The sequence below is a fragment of the Neolamprologus brichardi genome, chromosome 13, assembly GCF_056152115.1.
Source record: "Neolamprologus brichardi isolate AB-2024 chromosome 13, ASM5615211v1, whole genome shotgun sequence".
Classification (NCBI taxonomy): Eukaryota; Metazoa; Chordata; class Actinopteri; order Cichliformes; family Cichlidae; genus Neolamprologus; species Neolamprologus brichardi.
In genome coordinates, this window is record NC_142116.1 from 11,552,049 (window position 1) to 11,574,728 (window position 22,680).

Here is a 22,680-nt window from a genome sequence, read left to right on the forward strand (position 1 = left end):
TATTTCAATGGCTTCACTCTGTTAGTAAGAATTGTACATCAAAAAATCTGCTCAGGTGAAAACACATATCAAAGAAAATTAACAAAATTGATACTTCAACCATATCAAAGTATCCTCTACCCCCTGATTGACATAGTAGTATAAGGGGATGTGGTACAGCACCCTATCTGACTTCCTTTAATACTCCCACCCAAAAAAACTGAAAAAAAAAAGGTACATAGTTTTCATGTCCACAGCATAGACATCAGCATACTGAGCCATCGCAGCAGTAGAACACCACACTTGAACTACATGGGCATCTAATGAAAACTGATACATAAATTCCTAATGTCATGTAAAGTGTGTCAAATAAAACTTTGTCAGTGAGCTAGTGAAAACAATTCTATTCGACACTGCATATACAGACTCTCAAGCCTAAAGAGATCACACAGTTTCAGAGTTAAAACACAATTTATTTAATGCTTAAATAACTGGTTCTGACCATCCAGTGTTTTGTCATACAATATGCTATTTGGAGCTACAATCAAACAATGTCTTTATGTGTCCTTAATGTGAGTAGGTTTTAAATTAAGGAAATACTTCACCAAAGAATCCAAAGTGAAATGCCCCAGTTTTCCTTTAATACCACAGCAGCCATTAGAAAACCAAACTGAAACACTGCTAAATGTTTACAAACAGTCTTACAGTGTACAGAGACTCCTAAACCTTATAGCCAATATGCACAATACAAGTATAATTTTACAGCGAGCCAGCCTACTAGCATTTACATTCTGATTACTTCGTTCCTGTAGCAGAAGCTGCCCTCCAGTTTTACACAGACAGACAAGACATCACATCCTCAAGAAGCTAGAGATTTTTTTTCATCCTCACCCCAACATGATAAAAGCTTTAATGGTATCCTTTTTCAATTTGAAATATAAAATCGGTGACAAACGTCAGGGCTATATGTGTATAGTGATAAAGGGATTCATTTGAATACAGTGTTTTGCAAACCTGTAAAAATTGTAATTAAAATAATGTGAACAGCATGCATGAAAATATGAGTACTCTGAAAGGCTCCTCTTTTTTTGCAGGATCCATTCCCACTTTGGGAATTACAGAAATTCGATTTTTTTCTGGAAATTTCTTCTGTTAAAATCAAACCAGCTTTTTCATGTACAAACATTATACCTGTTCTAGTAATTAATTATACAAGAACCCGTGAAGTTACACTCAAATCTTTAAAAGTGAAATCGTTTCAGTAAATTTTGAAAGCACTTGAAAAGGTCGCTCTCCTCAGTGCGTTCGCAACCAGCAACTTGTCCATTCGATTTAAAAGAATTATACACATTATAATTTTATATACAGGAAAAAAAGCTTTTGTGTTAGTTGTGTTTAAGTTTTAAAAAGGAAGGAAAAAAACCCCCAAACAATTTACATCCTGACAACAATGGGTTCAAGAAAAAACTATAAGGCGAGTGTTGAAGTTGGATTAGAAGTGTCCATTCGATTTTCTTTGTGTGTGTTATTGTGTCTACCTCATTCTTTTCACCCACCATGTGCATTGAGCTCTTGTGCCATCTTTGGTCACAGTTGCACCTGTGTGGTTGTCAGTAATGGAGTCTCTGTCGTTTTTCGCAACAAACGACGCTCCTCCAAAAAGCTCTCACAACACCAGTGGACCGATGGCACGTATTGTTTCACACAAAACAGGAAGCAGGATCATTGTCCACTGGTCCACCACAGTCATAAAGTGAGAACTTCTTGGTCCTTTAATTGACAGGGAGTGAGTTTTTCATGCTCATGCGCAAGTCAGAAGGGTTGACTCCTTTCATGTGAAAGCCATTTATTTAGAGCAGATAGTGGCACACTGGACCTTGCTTTAAGTCCTTGAACCTGAAGTCTTAGCCCTCTGAACACTTGTTCCCAGGAAACGTTGAACTTGGTTCCTCTGTATCTGGAAGACAAAACAGTACGTTGCATATTGCAGCACATTTACTGTCACCCTCTGGAAGCTCATACAATACATTACAACCGACAGTGCATCGCCTAATATTGAGTATTAAACTGAATTCAAAGGGTGTAACGTGTACAATGTTTTTCTTAAGTGTTTCATTCCTTTGTATAACAAAATGACAACACATTAACAAGACCTGATGGTACGTGGGTTGTTATGGTGACCTCTGTTACCATAGAAACTCTTTGGCAGATTTTATGACAGTGCCATCCCATTTCTGCGCAGATGGAATGACTCACCGCAAACATACGGGTGAGCAGCAGTAGGGATTAACAGTCTGGCCAGTGGGATAACAAACTCTTTTTGGATGGGACAAAGCTGTTGTGAGTTGGGGATTTAGTGGACAAAGAAAAGGCGTGGAGGGTTTTAGCGGGGCAATATAATGCTGAGGTGTGTAGTGACCCTCAATCCTGTTCCCTTTGTAAATGTTTTCTATTCATTCACACCGAGAGAACGCAGAGGACAGAAAATCTGCCAGGGGATAACCAAGCTCATGCCAGTTTCTTCTTTGCTTTGAGTTTGAACTATCTGACTAAATTGATGATTTCATTTACTTTAATACTGTGGATACAGGCATCTCATGTGCAGCACTGTGCAAATGTTTGAGCAGCTTCAGAGGTTCCCAAATGTGATGCTGTAGTGCAGCGGTCCCCAACCCCCGGGCCTCGGACCGTCCGTGAGTCGTTTGGTACCGGGCCGCGGGAGTTGAGGTTCAGGTGTGAAATGTATAGTTTTCAGGGTTTTTATCGGTTTTCAGCGTTATTTTGTTATCGTTTTTATCGTTTACTTGGTTTTCCTGGGTCTTTTCACGTGTGTTATGAATAAATTTTCTTTTTTTCCGTACCGGTACTAGTTTTATTTTGTTGTATTTATCCGCGACACCTTAAAGGCCGGTCCATGAAAATATTGTCGGGCATAAACCGGTCCGTGGCGCAAAAAAGGTTGGGGACCGCTGCTGTAGAGTATGTAAAGTATAGTATTTATTGAGAGTATGTAAAAAAAAGTTTCTTCAGGATCATTCTCCTTTTGCATGATTTGAGCCAAGCTTTTGACTCTAGGGTACTCTGGTATACAGAGTTCATGGTCAACCCAATGACTGTAAGGTGCCCAGGTCCTGTGCCTGCAAAACAAATCCAAATCACCCCCCTTCCGCTTTGATAGCTGGTATCAAGCATTAGTACTGATGTGCTGCTTTTGATTTTTGCCTAATATGGGTCTGTGCAATACAGCTAAACATCTCCACTTTGGTCTTGACTGTCCAAAAGACATTGCACATAAATTCTTTCTGGTTTCTTCTTCTCTGCAAACCTAAACTGTGGTGTCTTGCTCTGTTTAGACAAGAGAGGCTTTCTCTTAATGGCACATCCAACTTACTTATGATTAGTTGATCAACTGCATTTGATTAGCAGCAACTGGCTGCTATTTACCTTCTTCCTTCTTTCAAAAGCAGTACAGGTGTACTTTGTTTTTCACAGGTCTGTAGCTCTCAACAATACATCTTTATATTTAACTATTAAAAAAAGAAACAAACAAAATCTGCTATTTACTTCTAAAAAGAACTAGCTTAATAGTAAACGTGGTTACACGACTGATTACTTTGTACTACATTTATTAATAAATAAAAGGTATAGGTTAATTGACAGGTAGGTTACTTTTGGTGCCTAAAATGATAGTTTGCTCTGTTCAAAGTTTAAAATCTGTAAAGCCTAGAAATAAAAACACAGAATTCACTAATACAGGTGGTACTAGGTGCCATTCAATGCACCTGACTTCAGTTAGTGGGAAGTCAGTGAACAACAACGGATATGTACAGCATGTACAGTAGTTAAAGCCCGGGGACTATGATGACTGTGTTAAGGTGAGAAAGTAAACTACGGTACCTGGAAGAGAGTAACCATCCCTATGAGTGGTGCTTTTTATCCCCTGATCTTCTATCATCTTTCCGCCTGCTATTCCTTGACCCCTCTCCATGCTGGAAAACACACATAGAAGTATACATAAGACATGGTATTCTTATCTTCTGATAGAAAAAGACACAAAAAAACCCCACTGCAACCAAAAACACACCTGAAACATCAAAATAAGAGAAAGAAGAAGCAAAACTCAAATGTTAGTAATAGCATCATTGCAAGAGTTATAATTAGGACCTAAACCACACACCAAGTAGACACCTGGAAAAAGAATAATTATGCCATTATGGACAGAGCTGGAAACAAAAGGAGCTGATTGAGTTTCCTTAGCACTCATTAGTCATACTCTTGACTAATTGGCTAAATGCTTTAAAAGAACTTTATAAAAGACCATTAGCATCACACAGTCAGGAGAACTGCAGTCAGCATCTTCTTTGTTATACAAACAAAACAGACACCACACACTGTTAAAACACAACATGCAAGGTTGCAGTTCATATGATATTTGTATATATATGCCCACTATGGAGATAATAGTCATCTCAAACCAGTTAACCAGTGTTAACAAGAATTAACTTCACTGAATTCACTGGAGGAAAAGATGATCAAATCTAATTGACTCCCTCCCTCTTTGACTTAAAGCTGCACCTTTTACCACGTGTTACTTTCTTAATCTCAATTTCGCTCTTAACACTTCACTTAAATAATCTTTAAGGTTCAGAAGAGCCTTTAATTTTCAAAGTGAGACTCAGAATTGTGGCCCGTGACTGCAAATTTCTTATTTAGATGAGTTATAATGTTATTTTCTTTTGTTTCAGACCCACTGTGATTCACTGTCATGTGCAGCTTTAAGCCTAAAAATTGTATTTGCTGTTAACCTCCCACCCAAGTAGTTCTTAGAACTACTGATGTCTTGTGACAGGAGAATAACAGCATATCAAAGGAATCCCATCTGGATGGTAGATTAATTGGATCTTCATGCAACCTCTGATGCATCTTCTTGCAGAATGGGACTGTGGTGAAGGTCTTTGTGCCACCTGTCACCTCCTTGGTTTTCTGGTGTGGGAGTAGACACCCGGCGAATAACCTTCCTTATGACCTGCTCAAGGCAGAAGAAAAGATCTGATGGTGCCTGATTGTATAAAAACACCATCCCTATGATGGGTATTATTTCAGAGCTGGATAGGAAATGGGAATTAAGGTATACATTACTTTTCTACTGATGAGGTTACCATCTTGGTCCATATAGTGTTCCTCTGTCATGGTCTCACCTGGGATATTCTTTGCTTCTTCTCCCTGTAGGTATTTGCGGTTAGCACGTGAATAAAAGCTTGCCAACTTCCTGATCACTTCACACACGATTAAAAATAATCCATCACCATCACCACACTGAAACAAAACACCAGTGAGAAAAATAACCCTGACAGAAAGAGGATGGATTAGTTTTCATTTATGAACTGTGACAGGGTCAGTAGAGCTTGTAAACAAACATATGCACAGTCATATCTAGACACACACGTACACACAAATAGAATAAACCACCATTATACCAAGCAAGACTATTACGTATCACAGCAGACTGACCAGTCTAAACCAAACCAAACCACGACCCAGCTCAGCACCTGCTTCAGGCTTTCAGTGTACCTTTAAAATTAGACGGCGTCTGAAGATTCTGGTGGTTACTGTCTGTTCTTCCTCTGAACCGGAATCTACACTAACTCGCTGTGGAGGGAGGTTTTATACAAACGTTACACAACAGAGGGAGTCAAGTGGAAAAAAGAAGCACATGTGTAGGACAGTTACAGGTTGAAACATTTTTGTTGTTGTCCTTTATGCACCTCAACTCCATAGTTGGCTGAATCAGGAAAGAAAATTTAGAATAATCGAGAAGTTTAGTTTTCTTTAGTGTAAGATGTGCTATGTATTTCTCCTGTAGAAATAGAAGGCAGTGTAGGACTTTAGTACAGAAAATAGACAAAGATTTTCATCCCTCATTGTTACAGGTACAACAGTCTTCAGTATTACCTGGACTTTTTTCTCTGACATTAGTGTTCCCTCCTCTTTTCTGCCATTTGATGATTCAGATGAGCCGTCCTGAGGTGAGTGCTTTGAGTTGTCGCCGTTCTGTCGGGACCTCCCTGATTCTCCTCTAGATGAGGAGGTGATGGAGTCACTAGAGTTCTCTTGGCTGTTGGAAAAACAAACAAAACAACACACCAAATAAGTGGTCTGAGAGATTGTTATCTTGTGATTCTATTTGAGCATTGTACTTAAAAAAAAAAAGATTTTACCTTTCTCGTCTGTCGAGCAAGTCTGAGCTGACACTGCGTCCTGGCGTTGGTGGTTCCACATTGACACTGGATGAATCGCTGTGCCAACCTGAAAGTGAACAAAGGTCTTGTTCTGCATGTTCAATGTGATCACAAATCTCCTGAATCCTGGACTTGGTCATCTCTTCGTTCTCCTCCTTTTCCTCTGAGCCACCTTTGTTCTTCACCTCCTCCAACAAAGACCCTAATGCTTCTTCTTTGATCTCTTTATCCTCCTCCTCCTCCTTATCTTCTTCATTGGGCTGAAGTTCCTCAAGTGCCTCATCCCAGGCCTGAGGGGAGAGGCGGACTACAGTCTGGTCCTCGATGTCCTGTTGTGATGTACTGCAAATATCCTTTTCACTGCCACACAACGTCGAATCCTTAAACTGCACATCTTCATGTGTATCATCTATTCTATCACCCTTACAGAAAACTTCCTCAGCGACTCCATCAACTTTTCTGCTATCTGCTTCAAATGTGGCACAAGCTTTTTCCATTTCATGCTCATTTCCTGGCAGGTCATACTGCTCGTTTAACAGCTGTACATCTCTCACCACTTCCATAACATAGGCTGTCCCCTTATTCCCGTCATGAATATTATCCTGCTGGTTACTCACTAAATCTTTCTCTTCCTCTTCAAACCCCTCTTTCTGTTCCACCAAATTTTCCTCTGTTAGTTTAGACCTATCTTTTGTTATCATCTCACATTTTCTTTCCACATTTTCAATTAAGTCTCGCTCTACCCACTTTTCCACTAATGCACTTCCCTCTTCCAACTCTGCTGCAGCCACTTCAACAACCTTCCCTAATTCTTCTGTCACTTCCTTTTCACCTCTTTTCAAACAAACATCCTGTTTTACCCCATTAAAGGGATCCAGCTGCACTCTTCCATCTCCAATTTGTGCTCTCTCTGGTGATGAAGGGGTTATCGATGAAATTGATGATAATGAAGGGGAAGATGTGGAGTATGCCATATCAACGTCTAATTCACACATCGTGGGAAAGGACCGTGACCTGGGCCTGTGGATTGGTTCCATTTCTTGAAAAGATCGGTCCTCCTCCTCGCTCAATAGCAGCTGATCATTCAGGGCAATGTGGGGCTTTCTGGGCTTGTAGGGAATAGGATCAGGAAGTTCAAATACTGGGACAGATAGGGTGAGCTCACAGGGTCTAGGGGGGCTCCTAGGGGGGCTTTCTGGCTCTCTGTTACTGGGCTCTAACTCTGGACTCCAAGGCAAGGGCTGAGGCTGGGTGTCAGCAAGCAAAGGTGTGTCTGGTTCTGGGTAATGGTGCTGTTGTTGGTGGTGTGCAAGGGAAGGATTGGGAGTGACGGGGAGGTCAGACTCCAGGAAGTAGGGATCAGAGTGCAGTGTGGCGGGGGACTGCAGCTCCACTAGAATGCTCTGATAATCTGTAGGTGACAGGATGAAAAATGTACAGACATACACACACCAAAGCATAACACAAACAATTTAACACCCGAAAACACACCATAACACCACATGACATGGACAATGGCACAGAGAATGAAATGTAAAGCATGTATCCAGACAACCGTTACCTGGGATGATTATATAAAGATACGTTTAACCCTTTAAAGCCTGAAGCATGAACTAATTGCCAGATTTTTTTTTAATGGAGCATTTATTGAACCTTCTAACAATTTAAAAATTGTCAGAAGGTCTGTGTTTTTTCTTTATTTTCATGACTATTTAAATTATAGATTCTCACTGAAGGCATCAACACTATGAATGAACACACGGACTTATGCAGTAAACAAAAAAAGTGTGAAATAACTCAAAACATGTTTTATATTTTAGATTCTTCAAAATAGCCACCCTTTGCTCAGATTACTGCTTTGCACGCTCTTGGCATTCTCTCGATGAGCTTCATGAGGTAGTCACCTGAAATGGTTCTCAAACAGTCTTGAAGGAGTTCCCAGAGATCATCAGTCCATTTCATCCCAAAAACTATCTCGACTGAGTTTAGGTCAAGTGAGTGTGGAGTCCAGGCCATCTGTTGCAGTGCTCCATCACTCTCCTTCTTGGTCAAATAGCCCTTACACAGCCTGAAGGTGTGTTTGGGATCATTGTCCTGTTGAAAAATAAATGATGGTCCAACTAAACGCAAACCGGATGGGATGGCATCTCGCTGAAGGATGCTGTGGTAGCCATACTGGGTCAGTGTGCCTTCAATTTTGAATAGGTCTCCAACAGTGCCACCAGCAAAGCACCCCCACACCATTACACCTCCTTATCCATGCTTCACTGTTGGAACCATGCATGCAGAGACCATCCGTTCACCTTTTCTGTGCCGCACCAAGACACGGCACATAGAAACAAAGATTTCAAATCTGGACTCATCAGACCAAAGCACAGATTTCCACTGGTCTAATGTCCATTCCTTGTGTTTCTTGGCCCAAACAAATCTTTCCCTTAGTAGTGGTTTCTTAGCAGCTATTTGACCATAAAGGCCTGATTCACGCAGTCTGAACAGCTGATGTACGGTACAAATGTGTCTGCTACTGGAACTCTGTGTGCTATATATCTGAGCTCTAATCTGAGGTGCTGTTAACTTCCAATTTCTGAGGTTGGTGACATGGATGAATTTATCCTCAGCAGCAGAGGTGACTCTTGGTCTTCCTTACCTGGGGCAGTCCTCATGTGAGCCACTTTTGTCGTAGCACCTGATGGTTTTTGCAACTGGACTTGGGGACAGATACGTTTTAGCAATTTTTCAAACTGACTGACCTTCAGTTCTTAAAGTAATGATGAACTGTTGTTTCTCTTTACTTAGCTAATTGGTTCTTTCCATAATATGAATTCTAACAGGTGTCAAATAGGGCTGTCAGGTGTACCAACCTGACTTCTGCATAACAAAACTGATGTTCCCAAACCCATTAAGAAGATAAGAAATCCCACAAATGAAACCTAACAAGGCACACCTGTGAAGTGAAAACCATTTCAGGTGACTACATCGTGAAGCTCACTGAGAGAAGGCCAAGGGTTTGCAGCGCTGTCAACAAAGCAAAGGGTGGCTACTTTGAGGAATCTAAAATATAAGACATATTTAGGCTTAATTATCAATTTCTTCTTTGCTACATAATGTCATATATATTGCTTCATATATTTGTCTTCAGTATGTATCTACAATGTAGGAACTAGCAAAAATAATGAGAAACCATTAAATGAGAGATGTCATATTTGTAATATCCAGTGTGCGTGTTTGTATAAGATGGAAGATGGTAGGATGGCTGGATACTAGATAAGTAAAATAAAATTAATGCATACATTTAACTGTACCAGATCAGCCACAACATTAAAAGTATTGTGAGAGGTGAAGTCAATATTCTACTGGAAAATATTAGTCTAAAGGTTGATATGAACTTCAAAATTAACAAAACTACATCAGTGAGATGCCCTGGGAAAAGTCCAATCTGGACAGAACAGGACACTAAGACAGGTTTCATGTTGATCTCCTGATGGTTTAGAGCTGTCTGATTGTAATACTGGGACCTCCACAATATTAGTCAGGTAGTTTTGATGTTATGGCTGATTAGTTTAATATTGAACCTACTATATATAAAGAAGTGTTTTATAAGTAGTAATCACAAATGCTGGTCGAAGTTGCTCTTATTTTAAAGATTTTGTCAGTGAGGTAAGATATTAAAAGTGGGAACTATTAGTGACATGAGGCCTTATAGTGTGTGATGTGGCTAATGTTTACCAAGGTGGTCTGTTACATGCTCACATGGGATAGACGACAGATGAGATTTTTTAGTAGGAAGAAGCATGGAGTGGAAGGAGGACAAGATAAAGGATAGCAAATGCTAAAGGTATATTTCCATATTAGAAGGATCGATGCGGGTTTGAGTGGGAGGTGGATTGACTGAGGGTGCACAAGTACACTGACAAACAGGACAGGGAGACAATGAGCGGAGAGGCGGGGAAGGAGGACTTGGGCTAGGACAACGTGATCCTGAAGGAGAGGTGGGAGGGAGGGTAGACATGGAAAGTGGGGACATTGGGTGGAAAGAGGAGGCCAGCTGGGTCACTAGGGACTCTTTGCTTGAGGAGGCAGTGACAGAAGGTGGGACTTTGCCTGGGGCTGTAGAGTGGATGGCTGACACAGGTATGGTGATAGGTTGAGATTGGCTAGGAGACATAGAGCAGGGTGCAAGGGTGAGGTTGGGTGGAGTTGTTGTAGGTTTGAAGGTATCACCAGTTTGACAAGTGACTGATAGTGCTTGCAAAAGGTCAATAGTAGGTATGCTGAGTCTGGGGGAAGCTGGAACAGATGTGGGAGATGTTGGGACAGATATAGCAGAAGAAAGAAAGGGTGATGGTGAATGAGGAGCAGGTGAAGAAGGTAAAGGTGAGGTAATAAGAGGGATTGGGGAAGAAGTAAGGGGAGAGAAAGGAAAGCCCGGGGATTGACGAGGGTCAGTATTGGTACACTGAGGGAGGGGACATGCATGGGGAGAGGTGAAAACGTTAAACTCTGCTGGCTGAAATGGAGCTGAAGGTGCCAAGTCTTTGAGCAAAATGGACGACTCATAACTTGGCGAGCGGCGTGGAGGGAAGGGGTGACAGTAAAGCGCTGCTGAAGGTGTATGGGGAGTGGGTGGAGGTGTTGGGGTTGGTGTTGGAAAGAAAGGACCGGGTGTTTGCAGGATAAAAGCTGCTTCAGGGCCTCCGGAAGTTAAGGGGATAATTATGCAAACTATGGGAAAGGAATAAGGTAAGATACGAAATAAGAGAGATAAAAAGAAAGAAAAACTACATTAAACCCAGTGAAACATGCTTGCACAACAGGACAACGAGTGAATAATATGGGTGGATAAGGAGCAGGCATATGAGGATTTGGCCAACACATGACTCTAAATTTGTTAAGAGCAGTTATGTGCTGTTATCAGCAGTGGATACTGCTGGTGGGAGTTGATGGGAGGCAGGAGGAACAGAAGGAGGAGGAAGAGGCAGTCTGGTTTCACAGAGGAAGACATTCTCTCATCTATCCAAGGAAGGCTCTGAGGAACTGGAGGAGAACTAGGAGAGCTAAACTAAGTCAGCAGAGAAAAGCAAACTACAGGGTTATATTATTTCTGCATAAGTCACACTGAAAAACATTCAAAGCAATAGTTAGCATGCAGCATGCACTTAAAGTGGAAATTAACAATGTATATTAATCTTCTGTGACAACTGGATACAGCAGTGATTTGCAGAGTATTTACCCTGAGCGTAATCTAATTTTAATGAGAGTTAATTTAACAGGAGCCAATTAAAATCAGTGCAAGTAATAAAGTGCTATATAAAAAAGTTTTCATTTAAACTAAATATTAAAATGAGATTGAAATGTAAAGCAGAAATTTCAGTGTCAAATATATTGTAGAATCAACAGGAACGTCTTTGGTAAGACCCAGCTGTTCACACAAATTCTAAATCCGAGTGTAAATCACCGCTTGTGATTTTGGTTTCACTAGTATGATACATATGTGATCCATGCATTGCCACAAGAAAAAGAAGGTAGCAGGGAGAGGTAAGAGGTCAGCTAGACAAAGCTAAACTTTACCATCAGCCTGATCCCGGAAAACAGCGTTATCATCGGCAAAACATCTTGTGCCTGAAATGTTACCATAGTCAAATATTGGCCCCTCCAGCAAAGTCACAATATCCATCCGATTGACTTTGGTCAGCACTGCAGTTAAGGCATCCGCTGAGGAAGAAGAGAGATAAAAACAGTAAAACAGGAATTTGAGCAAATGTAATTATGCAGACATTTGGATTAGTTATAGCGAAACCAATTTTTTAAGCAAATATATTTTAGAGCATCTGGATGATTTTTCAAAAGAAAAGAGAAAAGAATAACAAAAAAGAAAGCAGAAAACCTCAGTGAGGGGCGATAATAAGGAATGAGAATATATGACTTTCGTAGGATCTTTACCATACAATATAAAGTACCCTGAGGCAACTGTTGTTGTGATTTGGTGCTATATTAAAAAAAACTGAATTGAAGTAAATTGAATTGAAAAATTGAAATGAACTTTCAGGAGTAAATCAACAGCAGAATGACTGAAAAAGAATGGAAACAAAAACAAGAGTAACTAAAAAGAAAGATGTATAGACATAGAAAATAATCTTACTTGTGGCGTTTTTCCCTTCCCGACTGACCCATTTCTTAAGAAGCATGAAGCTCTGTGCTGTCAGAGAGTTCGGGTTCTCTAGTCTAATGTGATTGATCTCATCCACTGTGAAGTTCATCTCCCGAGCCAGCTCTGTTCAGACACAAAAACCAAGTCTAACATGAATACTCTAACTTCAGTGTTTTTCTTTTGCACTATCCATAAACAAATTGTCCATCATTTTATGTACAGTGGAAACATAAATACAAATACAAAATAAAAATGATAAAAAAAAAATCCTGTTTAAAAAAAAAAAAGTTTTTAGCATTAACTGATCCATCACTTTATTTAAAATTATTTAAAATTCCTCTCCTTTTTAAGGCTTTTAAACTTGGTATCTTAACGCTACATTATAACAGTGTATAGTATCAGAGCCTCTGGGTGACAGTCAGCCTGAAGGTGGCAGTAAATAACAAGGCTCGGGGGCTTGAGAAATAAATAAAGCAGTGGTTATAACCTGTCCAACTGAGTCCCAAGTGATCTGCAACTATAGCCATGCGCAAGTCCGTTCGCTCACAAGGACTTTGGGGACCTGGCAAGATAGAAGACATTGATTCATTAATACCAATAACATTTTTCTACACTTATACGCTAATATAAAAGAAAAATACATGTGTATAATTTTCCTTTCCTGGCCACTTATTAGTCATGATTATCAGCATTAGTTACAGCTGTGATAAAAATGTTTTAATTACTATGACTACCATATTACTGGAATCATTTCCACAAGATGGCAAGGAAAGGATATTTCATACTAGAGACGCTATGGGGAACATAAATGTGTCTATATAGTAAGTGGTTCTCTGTGACAAAACAAAGCATAACATGACTCTCAACAACAGACTTCTAAAAATCTACAGTGGAAAGGTCTATGTTAGAATCTAAAATGTTAACATGCGAAGACGCTTTTGTGTGTTTTTTGCCAACACTAGTTAGTTTAAATGACAGCTGCATGAAATAGTCTGTAAAAACAAACTACCACAATAACTCAGTAACAACCCTGCACAGACAGACAGACAGAGACAGACCAGGATTTGTAAAACAAGTGACTGGTTGTGCCAGTGACCAGTCACTACTACTGGCATGCTGACTCTAACTATGGAAGGTAAACAGGGTCAAAAGAGGAGAACAGAAGAAAGAGAATATTGCGACACGGACAATACAGTACACAGTACATCAATGAAAAAGAAATTTAAATGACAGCTACTATTCTGAAGGGAATATGTAAACACGCCACAGGCATTCCAGTCAATCCATTAAACAATCACAACGATGTCATGCAACTACAAGTGAAATATAGAAATATATAGATGTATTTTAAACATAGTGTGAAAATTTTACAAACTAGGCTTGATCTCCGCGATGGGAGGCGTTCGAGACCCTGTGAGTCCCTGACTGCCCTCCTTCCCACCAGTCCGCCTACTCCTCCTGCTCCTCTCACTGCCGGAGGCCCTGTCCGTCGTCGCCACCTTTGCCCTTACGGACGCGGCCCCGGCCTCAGCCCTCGAACCTCTACCAGACCTGGATGAGCGGGAGGGCTGGGAGGGCTGGGAAGGCTGGGAGGCGTCCGACAGAGAGGTGCTCCGGGAGGTGCTGTCTTCCTCCGACTGCTCTGTCTGCGTCTTTTTCTCCTCGTCTGACAGGCGGTCCACCAACTTTAGCGTCTCCCCGCTAATGTCTTTAAAGTATTCGATGGTGCGCTTACAAAGCTCACTAGGGTTTTCCTGTCTGTCTGGTCTACATATTGCGACACTGCTGATCTGATGCCTGTCCTTCAGTGGAAGCCTTGAGGGCAACTGTATGGCTGCTCTCTCTTTGGCCAGTGCCCTCATTGGCTGTGAGGTAACACGAACTGAAACAACTGAGCTAGCTGTAGTAGCAGGGCTGTTCTTTTTAACATCCTTTATTGGTATCCTAGACCTGGGCTCTACTTTGGCTATGGCTGGCTCGCCTCTTTTTTTAACCTCAACTTTCACTGCTTGTTTCGGCTTCTGTTTACCTATGGCTGTTCCCTGCGTGTGAAATGACCACCCTGATGCTTTAACTGGAAGTCTTGACTTGGGCTGCTTCACTTCATTTTCTTTAACTGTTTCCTTTTTCTCCTCCTGCACCTGACTACTGCTGTGCACTTCCACTCTTTCTTCTAATTCCCTACAGCAAAGCGTTTCTATCCTACTAGCTTTTTGGAGGGTGGGTTCAGAAGAGGACTGCAAATTAAACACCACACTGCCACACTGTATGTAGTTGGCCTGTACACTGGAGGACTCAAGGTTATTATTGTTGTTGCAGTTTTCAGAGGGGTAATCTCTTCTTTCTAATCTGGGCGAAGTGTGGCTGCTAGACTTGCTGTCTGCAGACTGCCCCTCTATACTAATGTATTCTGGCACCAGCTGGCCCTCAGATATCTCAGCTTTACAATCAGTGAGATCCCCTGAGTCTTTTTTCACAGTTATAGAGGCAGCTATGCCCATCTTAATAGGAGTACGTAATTTCGAATCAACCTTAGAGGCTGTGATTGTGCAAGACGAGGCAGTTTCAGCTATGGCTTCACAGATGGGGGCATCAGTACCAGCATAGCCAGTGTCACTGCGAGGCTGTGCAGGACTGCATTTTGCTGTAGTTGCTGCTGGTGTTGTTGGTGTAGTGCTGCTGTCTGTGGTAGTATCTATAACCTTCACCTTTCCATCTACAGTGGCCCTCTCCCCTGTTTTTGATTGAGAGGAAAGTACCCCCAGGATCTTGCCCCCTCGCCCCTTTTCCCCTGTTTTAGGGTCAGAGGAATGCTCACCAATCTGGAAAAACTGAAGCCTCTCTTCAACAAAGTCCCGCTTGCTCATGTCAATAGCACCACTGCGGGTCATCTCAAACATCTTCCCTTCGTGGAAAGGGAAAGGGTTAGGCTCACTAGTCGGTGTGCTCTCATCAGTTGGTGTTCGAGCAGGGGTTGTGTCAGGAGTTGTAGCCTGTGAGTCCTCCACTGATAAGCCGTAGGGTTTTGGGTCATCATCTTTTGATTTGGACTCAAAAACCCCTTCATTATCAACCCCTTTTGTGGACCAGGGGTCAAAGTCCAGACCTTTGGTGGCCACTATTTTAAAGGGTGAATTCAGCTCCTCTTCAAGTTGATAGCCAAAGTAGTTTTCTCCAAAGCCCTGTCTATCTGGATGTCTTCCTTCAAGGGTGTAATCTTTTTCATCCCCACTACTTTGCAGAGAAGATGCACTGATTTTAGTCTTTCCATCTCCCCCTTCCTCACATTTCTCTTCCTCTATCACTTCAAGTTTGGACTGGCTAAATGCACCCGCTGTTTTTCCATCATTAGACAGACTAGATGTTTTTGGATCTTCACTCAGTCCATCATCCTCATCCTGAAGGTCATACCCATCTAAAGAGTCAATTTCAGTTGCATCTGTGTCATGAGAGAACTCAGCAGTGGTCGCTATTGAGCAGTCAGTGATTGACTGATCATTGCCATTTTGCTCAAAATCAGCCTCCTCTCCCTTTACTACACCATTAATCCCAGAGTCCTTATTTCCATTTTTCTCAGATTTTTTGGGTTTTGGACGTTTCTCTCCTTCTTCCTTCATTTTAAATGTATACTTTTTGAGTGGGATGGGATGAAAGACGGACTCATCATCGCTAGAGTCACTGTTATCAGCGCCAGGGGGAATAGGGGATGGAGGCTGGACCCTGATGACTGGCTCAGCTAAGAGGTGTCTATCATGTTCCTCTTGCAGGTTAACCTCCATCATCTCTGTCTCTGAGGAAGAAGCACATGAACCCCTTTTCTCTGGATTGGACGGTTCTGCTTCTATAGGAGGAGGTGGTGGAAACTCTATATAAGCCACTCTTTTGTCCTTTGACCTTTGTCTCTCTCCATCCTGCTTTTTATTCTCTGGGGAAGCTGGCTTAGGTTTTTCCTTTGAGGGCTCTTTGTAGACGAAGGTCTTTCCTTCTTCCTCCTCAGACTCCTCTGGGATAGGACTTGGCATGCCAGGCATGAAGCCTATCACAGAGTCTGGCGTTCTGGAGGTCAGGCTCATTTCCTCTGAGCTGGGGGTCTCAGGGGTAACAGGACTTTTCCCAGAGCTTTCCATGAAAGTCACTTGTTCTAGAGTGTCATCTTCTGGACTTCCTTGAGGCGATGGCGACTGCTTTTGTTTGACAGAGTAAAATGCACCCCTGGTTTCATGCACTGTCCTACTCTCATGGCTTACTATCTTTTTGTATGTTCCCAGCTGACCCGAAGCTGTCTCTTTCTCATACTGCTTTCCTACTTGGATGCTGACATAAACAGGCAAGGGCTTAATATCTTTAAAACCCTCAGTTACAACTACAGGAGTTACTTGATCCAAATATTCTACTTGGTCACTATCAACACCATTACACACTACATTTGACTGGCTACCCTCTGATGAATCTGTGGATTTTCCTAATGATGATCCACGGGTAGACTTGTTGGATTCAGAGCTACTGTGTACCCGATTTCGAGCTGAACTATGAGACCCTGCCCTCTCAAATGGTTCAATAGGGGTATCAGATTTTAAAGGGGGAGATTTCTGATTTTCTGAGAAATTAGATGGCTTTCTTACAGGAATTTGTGATTCCGAGTTTTTTTTTAGACTATCGTTGCTGGTTGGACTTTCTCGGACAACAAATTCTGTGTAGATTATTTTTTTTGTTTTTTCTTGTCTTTGGGAATCACTATTATTGCTGCCTTTCATAGAATCATGGATTAATGAATTAGATAGTTTGGGAGATTGAGGTTTATAGTTTCCATACCCCTGGTTCTCCCATGTTCTGAATAACTTGCTCTCTTCTTGATCTTTTCCACTAGTCTCATGCTTGGGTGAGAACTTATTTGTTTCAGACTCTTGACAACTCCTCTGATTACCCACACCATCTCCTGTTTTTGGGACACCTGAACCAGCAAATACCTGGTAAACAGGAAGCTTACTTTCCTGGAGCTTTCTGATAGGGGGATTTGAATTTTGGACACCCTGAGGATTCCGATCTTGCCTTTGAGCCTCTTGCTCAAACTTTAGCCTCACTGCACTGACTTTGGAGGAAGACATCTGAAAAGGTTTAGGGTTTTCACCTGTAGTTACCTGTGATTTACCATCACCTTGTCTTCTTGAGTCAGAATCACAATACTGTAACAATACTCTCCTTTCTGGACTGCTTGGTAAACTGGCACATTTCCTGTCACTGGAGGTGAACCTGTCTCGAAGCCTTTCCCTGCTCCACTCTTCCCCACTACTCCCACTCCTATAAGCTGATCTTTCTGGACTGCTGTGTGTAGAGCTGGGCCCTGACCGTGATTCTCTGAAGTCTGGTCTACGAGATTTCTTCTCTGGAGATGACAACTCATCATTGAGCTGTTCTGTTTTATCACGAAAGAACTGAGACACCTCACTTAGTTTTTCCTCTGCCTCTTTTACAGTTCTGTCTACCCTGTCCTCATATATAAGCTGTTCTCTCTCTTTATTCTGTGTGTCATCTGACACACGCATCCAAACAGACTGCTTGGGGCTACCAGGCTCAGATGAATATTGCAAAAGTGTCAGTTTGTCAAAGTTGTCATCAACATTGGCCATTCGTCCAGATTTATCAAAGACGTTTCTTGTTGACCTAAAGACATACTCTGTCCTTGGCCCAACTGATCTACCCTCACTGTGACTGCTTCTATCTGGTGAGCAGAAGCGAGACCTATCTCTCAAATATTCTTCTGTGTCAGAATGAGATTGGTCAAATTTCTCAGAGAGTAGCATTTTCTCTGCAAAATTGTAAGACTCCCCTCTAAGCTCTGATGACTCATCCTCATTGTACTCAACAGACTGTTGGCTAAGTAGCTTTAGAGTTTTGTAAGAGTCATCTGACATGAGCTGGGCTGAATTAGGGCGACTGTCTTCTTCCTGGGACATGGGTGTGTTCACTCTTGGGGAGTCAAGGTACACTGGGAGAGACTCCTCGGTCTCTTCCTCATCTTGTCTATTCCCTGGATAGTAGTACATTTCCTTCTCTGCATGGTTTTTTGTCTCTCTGATGATGACTTCTGTTGGTTCTGTTTTATTGCCCTTTTCAATATGAACCTCAATTATTCTTTCAACTTTAGGCTTGGAGTTGAGATCCTCGAGGACTCTCTGAGATGTTTCCTCATTGTTTGACTTGTGTTCAAACAGTCCAGCCAGCTCTCTAGAAGGGTCTTTGCCTGACTGAAATGCCTTCATTATGTCATGCACAGACATCGTCTCCTCACACCTCTCAGATGCTGATTCTTTGCCAGGTGGTTTGTGGTACACCATCCTGGTGGTGGTAGTGATGTGAGTTTCCTCCTTTACCCTCATCCCTTTCCCCATGGGATCTTCGTCAGGGCTGACTTTAATTGAATAGCATTTATTCTGGTCTGCAGTTGACGTAGTTTGATTTTGATGCCCTTTAGCATCTGAATCAATATATCTCACTGGTTGAGCATCCTCCATTGCAGGTTGTTTGTTGTCCTCTGGAGACTCATAACTCCTGATGACATGGACAACCTCAGTTCTAGTCTCAGTGATCACTGGTGGAACTGGGATATCCTGAAAAAGGGCTTTGGGGCCCATGCCTTCGGCACTTGGAGGGGCAGAGGGTGTTCTTTCACTTCTGGTCTCAAAGCCACTGTCTGAGAGAGGGCTTTTATCTTGTTCATGTGAGATATCATCAGGGGATTCTAGCACAGTATCTGCTCCAAAAAGTGTATCAGCTATTTTACTGATCTCCTTGTCAGAAGAAGAAGACCTCATGTTTGTTGGAGGCATTTTGAGCTTATGCTCCTGAACTGCTATGGTGGGTTTTAAAACACGTTTCTGCTTCTCTTTCCCATCTTCTTCTCTTTTGCCCTCATTTGCTTTATGCTTTGTATCATACATTTTGGTGAAAGAGCTGCTGCCCACATCAGTGGCCAGGTAGTCAACCACTTTGGACAGATTGAAATCTCGATCAGGAATTGTTTTTGATTTGGCTTGAGGGACCACTGTCTCATATCTTGGGGGATAGCTCCAGTTGCTTGGCGGTTGTTCAACTTGTACTTTCGAGAAATGTATGTCATCCAATGAATCCCTGGCCAGGGAAACCCTACCATCCTTCACACCATCTTTAGTGAGGATTTCACTGACTTTTACCAAGTCTTGCTTTACTTTCTCCACAATCCGATATGGCTCCTCATCTTCTATCTTAGCCTCCCTGGGAGAATCAGACTGAAATCCTTTATTTGCTATGGAATTTGGGTCTGTCTGCAAAATGGCTGACATTCGAATCAAGTCCTCCTTCATTTCAGCTACATCCTTCAGAATCTCTTGGCTAGATGACAGTGGTGATGTGGTATTTGACTTGAGGCCAGCAGAAAAGGGAGCTTTGATAGGGGAAAGCGTTTTGGCAAAGGAAGACTGCAACTGAGCATTTACCTCAACTGGCATAGTCTTCCTTGGGGACAGAAGAGCAGCAGCTGACTTTGACACCTCAGGTAACTTTTTAAACTGGTGTTCTGGCAGCACATTAATAACAGAGTACACTGGAACAGTCATTGTACTAGACGTTACAGCAGTGGTAACATTAGTGGGGGATCTTAGTGAGGGATACAGGGAATTAGAAGCTGATGATCTAATGGACTGATATGAGGAAGACGCAGAAGAAGACATGGACTTCAGGGTGCCATAGCCTGCAGAGCAAGAATTGAATGTTTTTTCAACTTCATCAAATGCTGCATTGACACTTGTGGTTGCAGCATTGGTGGTTGCTTGTATCCTCTCTTGCAGACTGCTGGAGAGAAGAGATGTTGGGGATGAAGAACGGTACTGTGTGGGCGAGACACTTCCATTAATCAAAGCTGCAGCACTTGGGGAGGAGTTGGATTTCAGTGGTGATGAAAGGGACGAAAACAGGTTTCTTGCAGGGCTTGTGACATCAGAGGCAAAGGAACGCACAGAAGAGAGACCAGGTACAGTTTTTATAGGTGATGAGGATGATGCAGTGCCACTAGATCCTCCCATAACAGTCTTATATGGTAGGGATGAACTGAACATACTCAGAGAAGATTTGGGAGAGCTTGGTGGGGTCATGCCCATAGATGATCTTTCAAGAAGAGTGCTCCCTCTTTCAGGGACAGTTAAAGGGGAGGTTCTAGCAGACAATGCTGCCAATCCTTTCATAGACAGAGGATCTGGGGCACTTTTGCCCGGTGAAGAAAGGGGACTGGGGCTGACCTGGATGGGGTACTGAGCTTGCTGGACTACCGTTTTTATAGGAGAGGAGATGGTTCTGTAAGATCGGATGGGAGAGGCTATGTCACTAACTGACTTTACAGAAGAGGCAGGTGATCCAGGGATGTTTGTCTTGATGGGGGAGGCAGAGTTGATGGACCAGACAGACTTTAATGGAGAGGCAGAGGGCGTGTTGGATGACGAACTGGAGAGGGAGCCAAACCCAGACTTGGCTTGGCCAGGGACGGCGACAGGAACAGGCGACCACGCCTGATAAGGTCTCGTTGAAAAGACAGGTTTGTGAGGGTAGCTAGAAGGCTGTGTTCTCGGCGAGCTTCGATCAGTTGTTTCTTCAACAGTAATTTAAACCAAAAGCAATAAGGAAGTAAAAATAAAATCCAACATAAAATAATTTGAAATAAAACATAAAAACCAGAAAGAGAAATTTGAGTCAGTCAGAAAGGGCATTACTCTCAAAGACATAATTTTACACTTGAAATGTAAAAGGCCCATATTACAATGATGATGAACAATGAGAATAAATACACTCAAAACAGAATGGATCTTGGAAAAAATAAACAAAACAAACAAAAAACAAAAAAAAAAATGCTTGATATGACAGACGTGACAAAAAGGTCATGATAACCAAAAATATGCAATTCCATTGACTTTTGATATGCTTAATCTATTTGCTCCTAACAACAGTGCCTTTTACTGTGTATGTTTAATTAAAAAGTATTTCTCTTTTCATTTAGTACATTTTCAATGCCAGGTGACCCCACAAGTGTATATTATTAATAAAAAAAAATATCACCTTAATATTTTGGTCACAACTTAAAATAAAATATGAGGTTGCACTTTACAAAAAAATGTGACCTGCAATGAAAGATTTATTTAAATGGTCACAATTTTATCTCTAGCTAAGTATATTATTAAATAATCCTAACCCTTTTCCCAAAAATGTCAGAAAGACAAGTTTAGACATATTACAATAAAGCAAAGATAGTAGATCAAGAAGAAAGAGCTCCGGCCCTAAAACATAATATCTGTGAGAAAAGGTATTCCAAGATTTCATTAAAGGCAAAAAAAATGTTTTTAAATCAAATCTTGTGCTCTAAAAGAGTCACTGTGGGGGGAAGAAAGTTCATGTAAAGTGCAACCTATTTCATGTTAATATACACAGCCGCACGCAATCATAAAGCCAATAAAAGAGTGAAATGGCTGCTGAAAGAATGAGAACAATTCAAAATAATATTTTTATTCAACATGAATTAAAACATTTCTGTTCAAATGATACACGAACAGACATTGACACCAGTGACAATAACATAACAGTCAAAACAGGGAGACATTTTGTCAACATGGGGTGGGTAAGCAAAGCATGACACACAGGAAACCATGCAAATGTTTGCAGAATGAAAGATGATAAAAGATTATGTGTTGGGTGGTAGGAATAAATGCTCGATGGACATGTTTTGTCAGGGTTCTATATTATATGTAAATGAGAGGTAGAAATATGTAAACTATATCATGGGACCTTTCAGACACTAAAACTGATTAAAATAACATAAATATCTGAAACCAATTAAAAATTTCACGTAGGTAAAAATGGGAAACTCACTCGCTGCTGGGTCGGTCAAATAGCTGTAGCGCTTACGCAAAGCTAAGGAGGCAAAGGTATGACGTCGCTCTGGCTTTTCAGTCTGAAACAAACAAAAAAGAACAAAAGATGCTTCAACATAAAAATGAAGGAAAATGTGCTTGAAACTAACAGAAATAAGTCTAAATATTTTTGTTAACTTGTTAATTTAGAAGTTATAGTGCAAGGAAATAAACCTGCTTTTTTAGTCTACCAGTGCATGCTGTTAGTACTTGCACAGGGAGGCACTTCAGTTATGTGTCTTCAAAAAACTGTAAACGATATATGATTTGCATGTAATCCCTGCACTAGTAATTGATGCAACTTACAGTTAAGTATGGTATATTGAATAAATTTCTTTTCATCTTCACATCATGGTAAATCTTAAAACGTCAATAATAATAACTG

The 22,680-nt window shown here is 41.4% G+C and overlaps 1 protein-coding gene across 30 annotated transcripts in view; it reads right to left on the minus strand.

The window, feature by feature from the left end:
* Nucleotides 1-431: 431 nt before the first annotated feature.
* The window catches only part of LOC102781022 (ankyrin-3-like), a 121,642-nt gene continuing 99,393 nt past the window's right edge, over nucleotides 432-22,680 (minus strand). For 22 of the 30 annotated variants that reach the window (XM_087850150.1, XM_087850149.1, XM_087850161.1 and 19 more), the window contains 12 exons: nucleotides 22,255-22,336; nucleotides 13,742-20,983; nucleotides 12,854-12,928; nucleotides 12,358-12,489; nucleotides 11,787-11,930; nucleotides 6,198-7,629; nucleotides 5,932-6,094; nucleotides 5,551-5,628; nucleotides 5,119-5,202; nucleotides 4,892-5,005; nucleotides 3,877-3,968; nucleotides 432-1,936 (listed from right to left, as the gene is read on the minus strand). In XM_087850150.1, the coding sequence (XP_087706276.1) occupies nucleotides 3,897-3,968; nucleotides 4,892-5,005; nucleotides 5,119-5,202; nucleotides 5,551-5,628; nucleotides 5,932-6,094; nucleotides 6,198-7,629; nucleotides 11,787-11,930; nucleotides 12,358-12,489; nucleotides 12,854-12,928; nucleotides 13,742-20,983; nucleotides 22,255-22,336 (9,618 nt within the window). In that variant the 3' untranslated portion in view covers nucleotides 432-1,936; nucleotides 3,877-3,896. Of the gene's footprint in view, nucleotides 1,937-3,876; nucleotides 3,969-4,891; nucleotides 5,006-5,118; nucleotides 5,203-5,550; nucleotides 5,629-5,931; nucleotides 6,095-6,197; nucleotides 7,630-11,786; nucleotides 11,931-12,357; nucleotides 12,490-12,853; nucleotides 12,929-13,737; nucleotides 20,984-22,254; nucleotides 22,337-22,680 lie in introns of those variants that run through there. The other 8 variants (XM_087850165.1, XM_087850170.1, XM_087850166.1 and 5 more) reach the window with 7 other exon arrangements.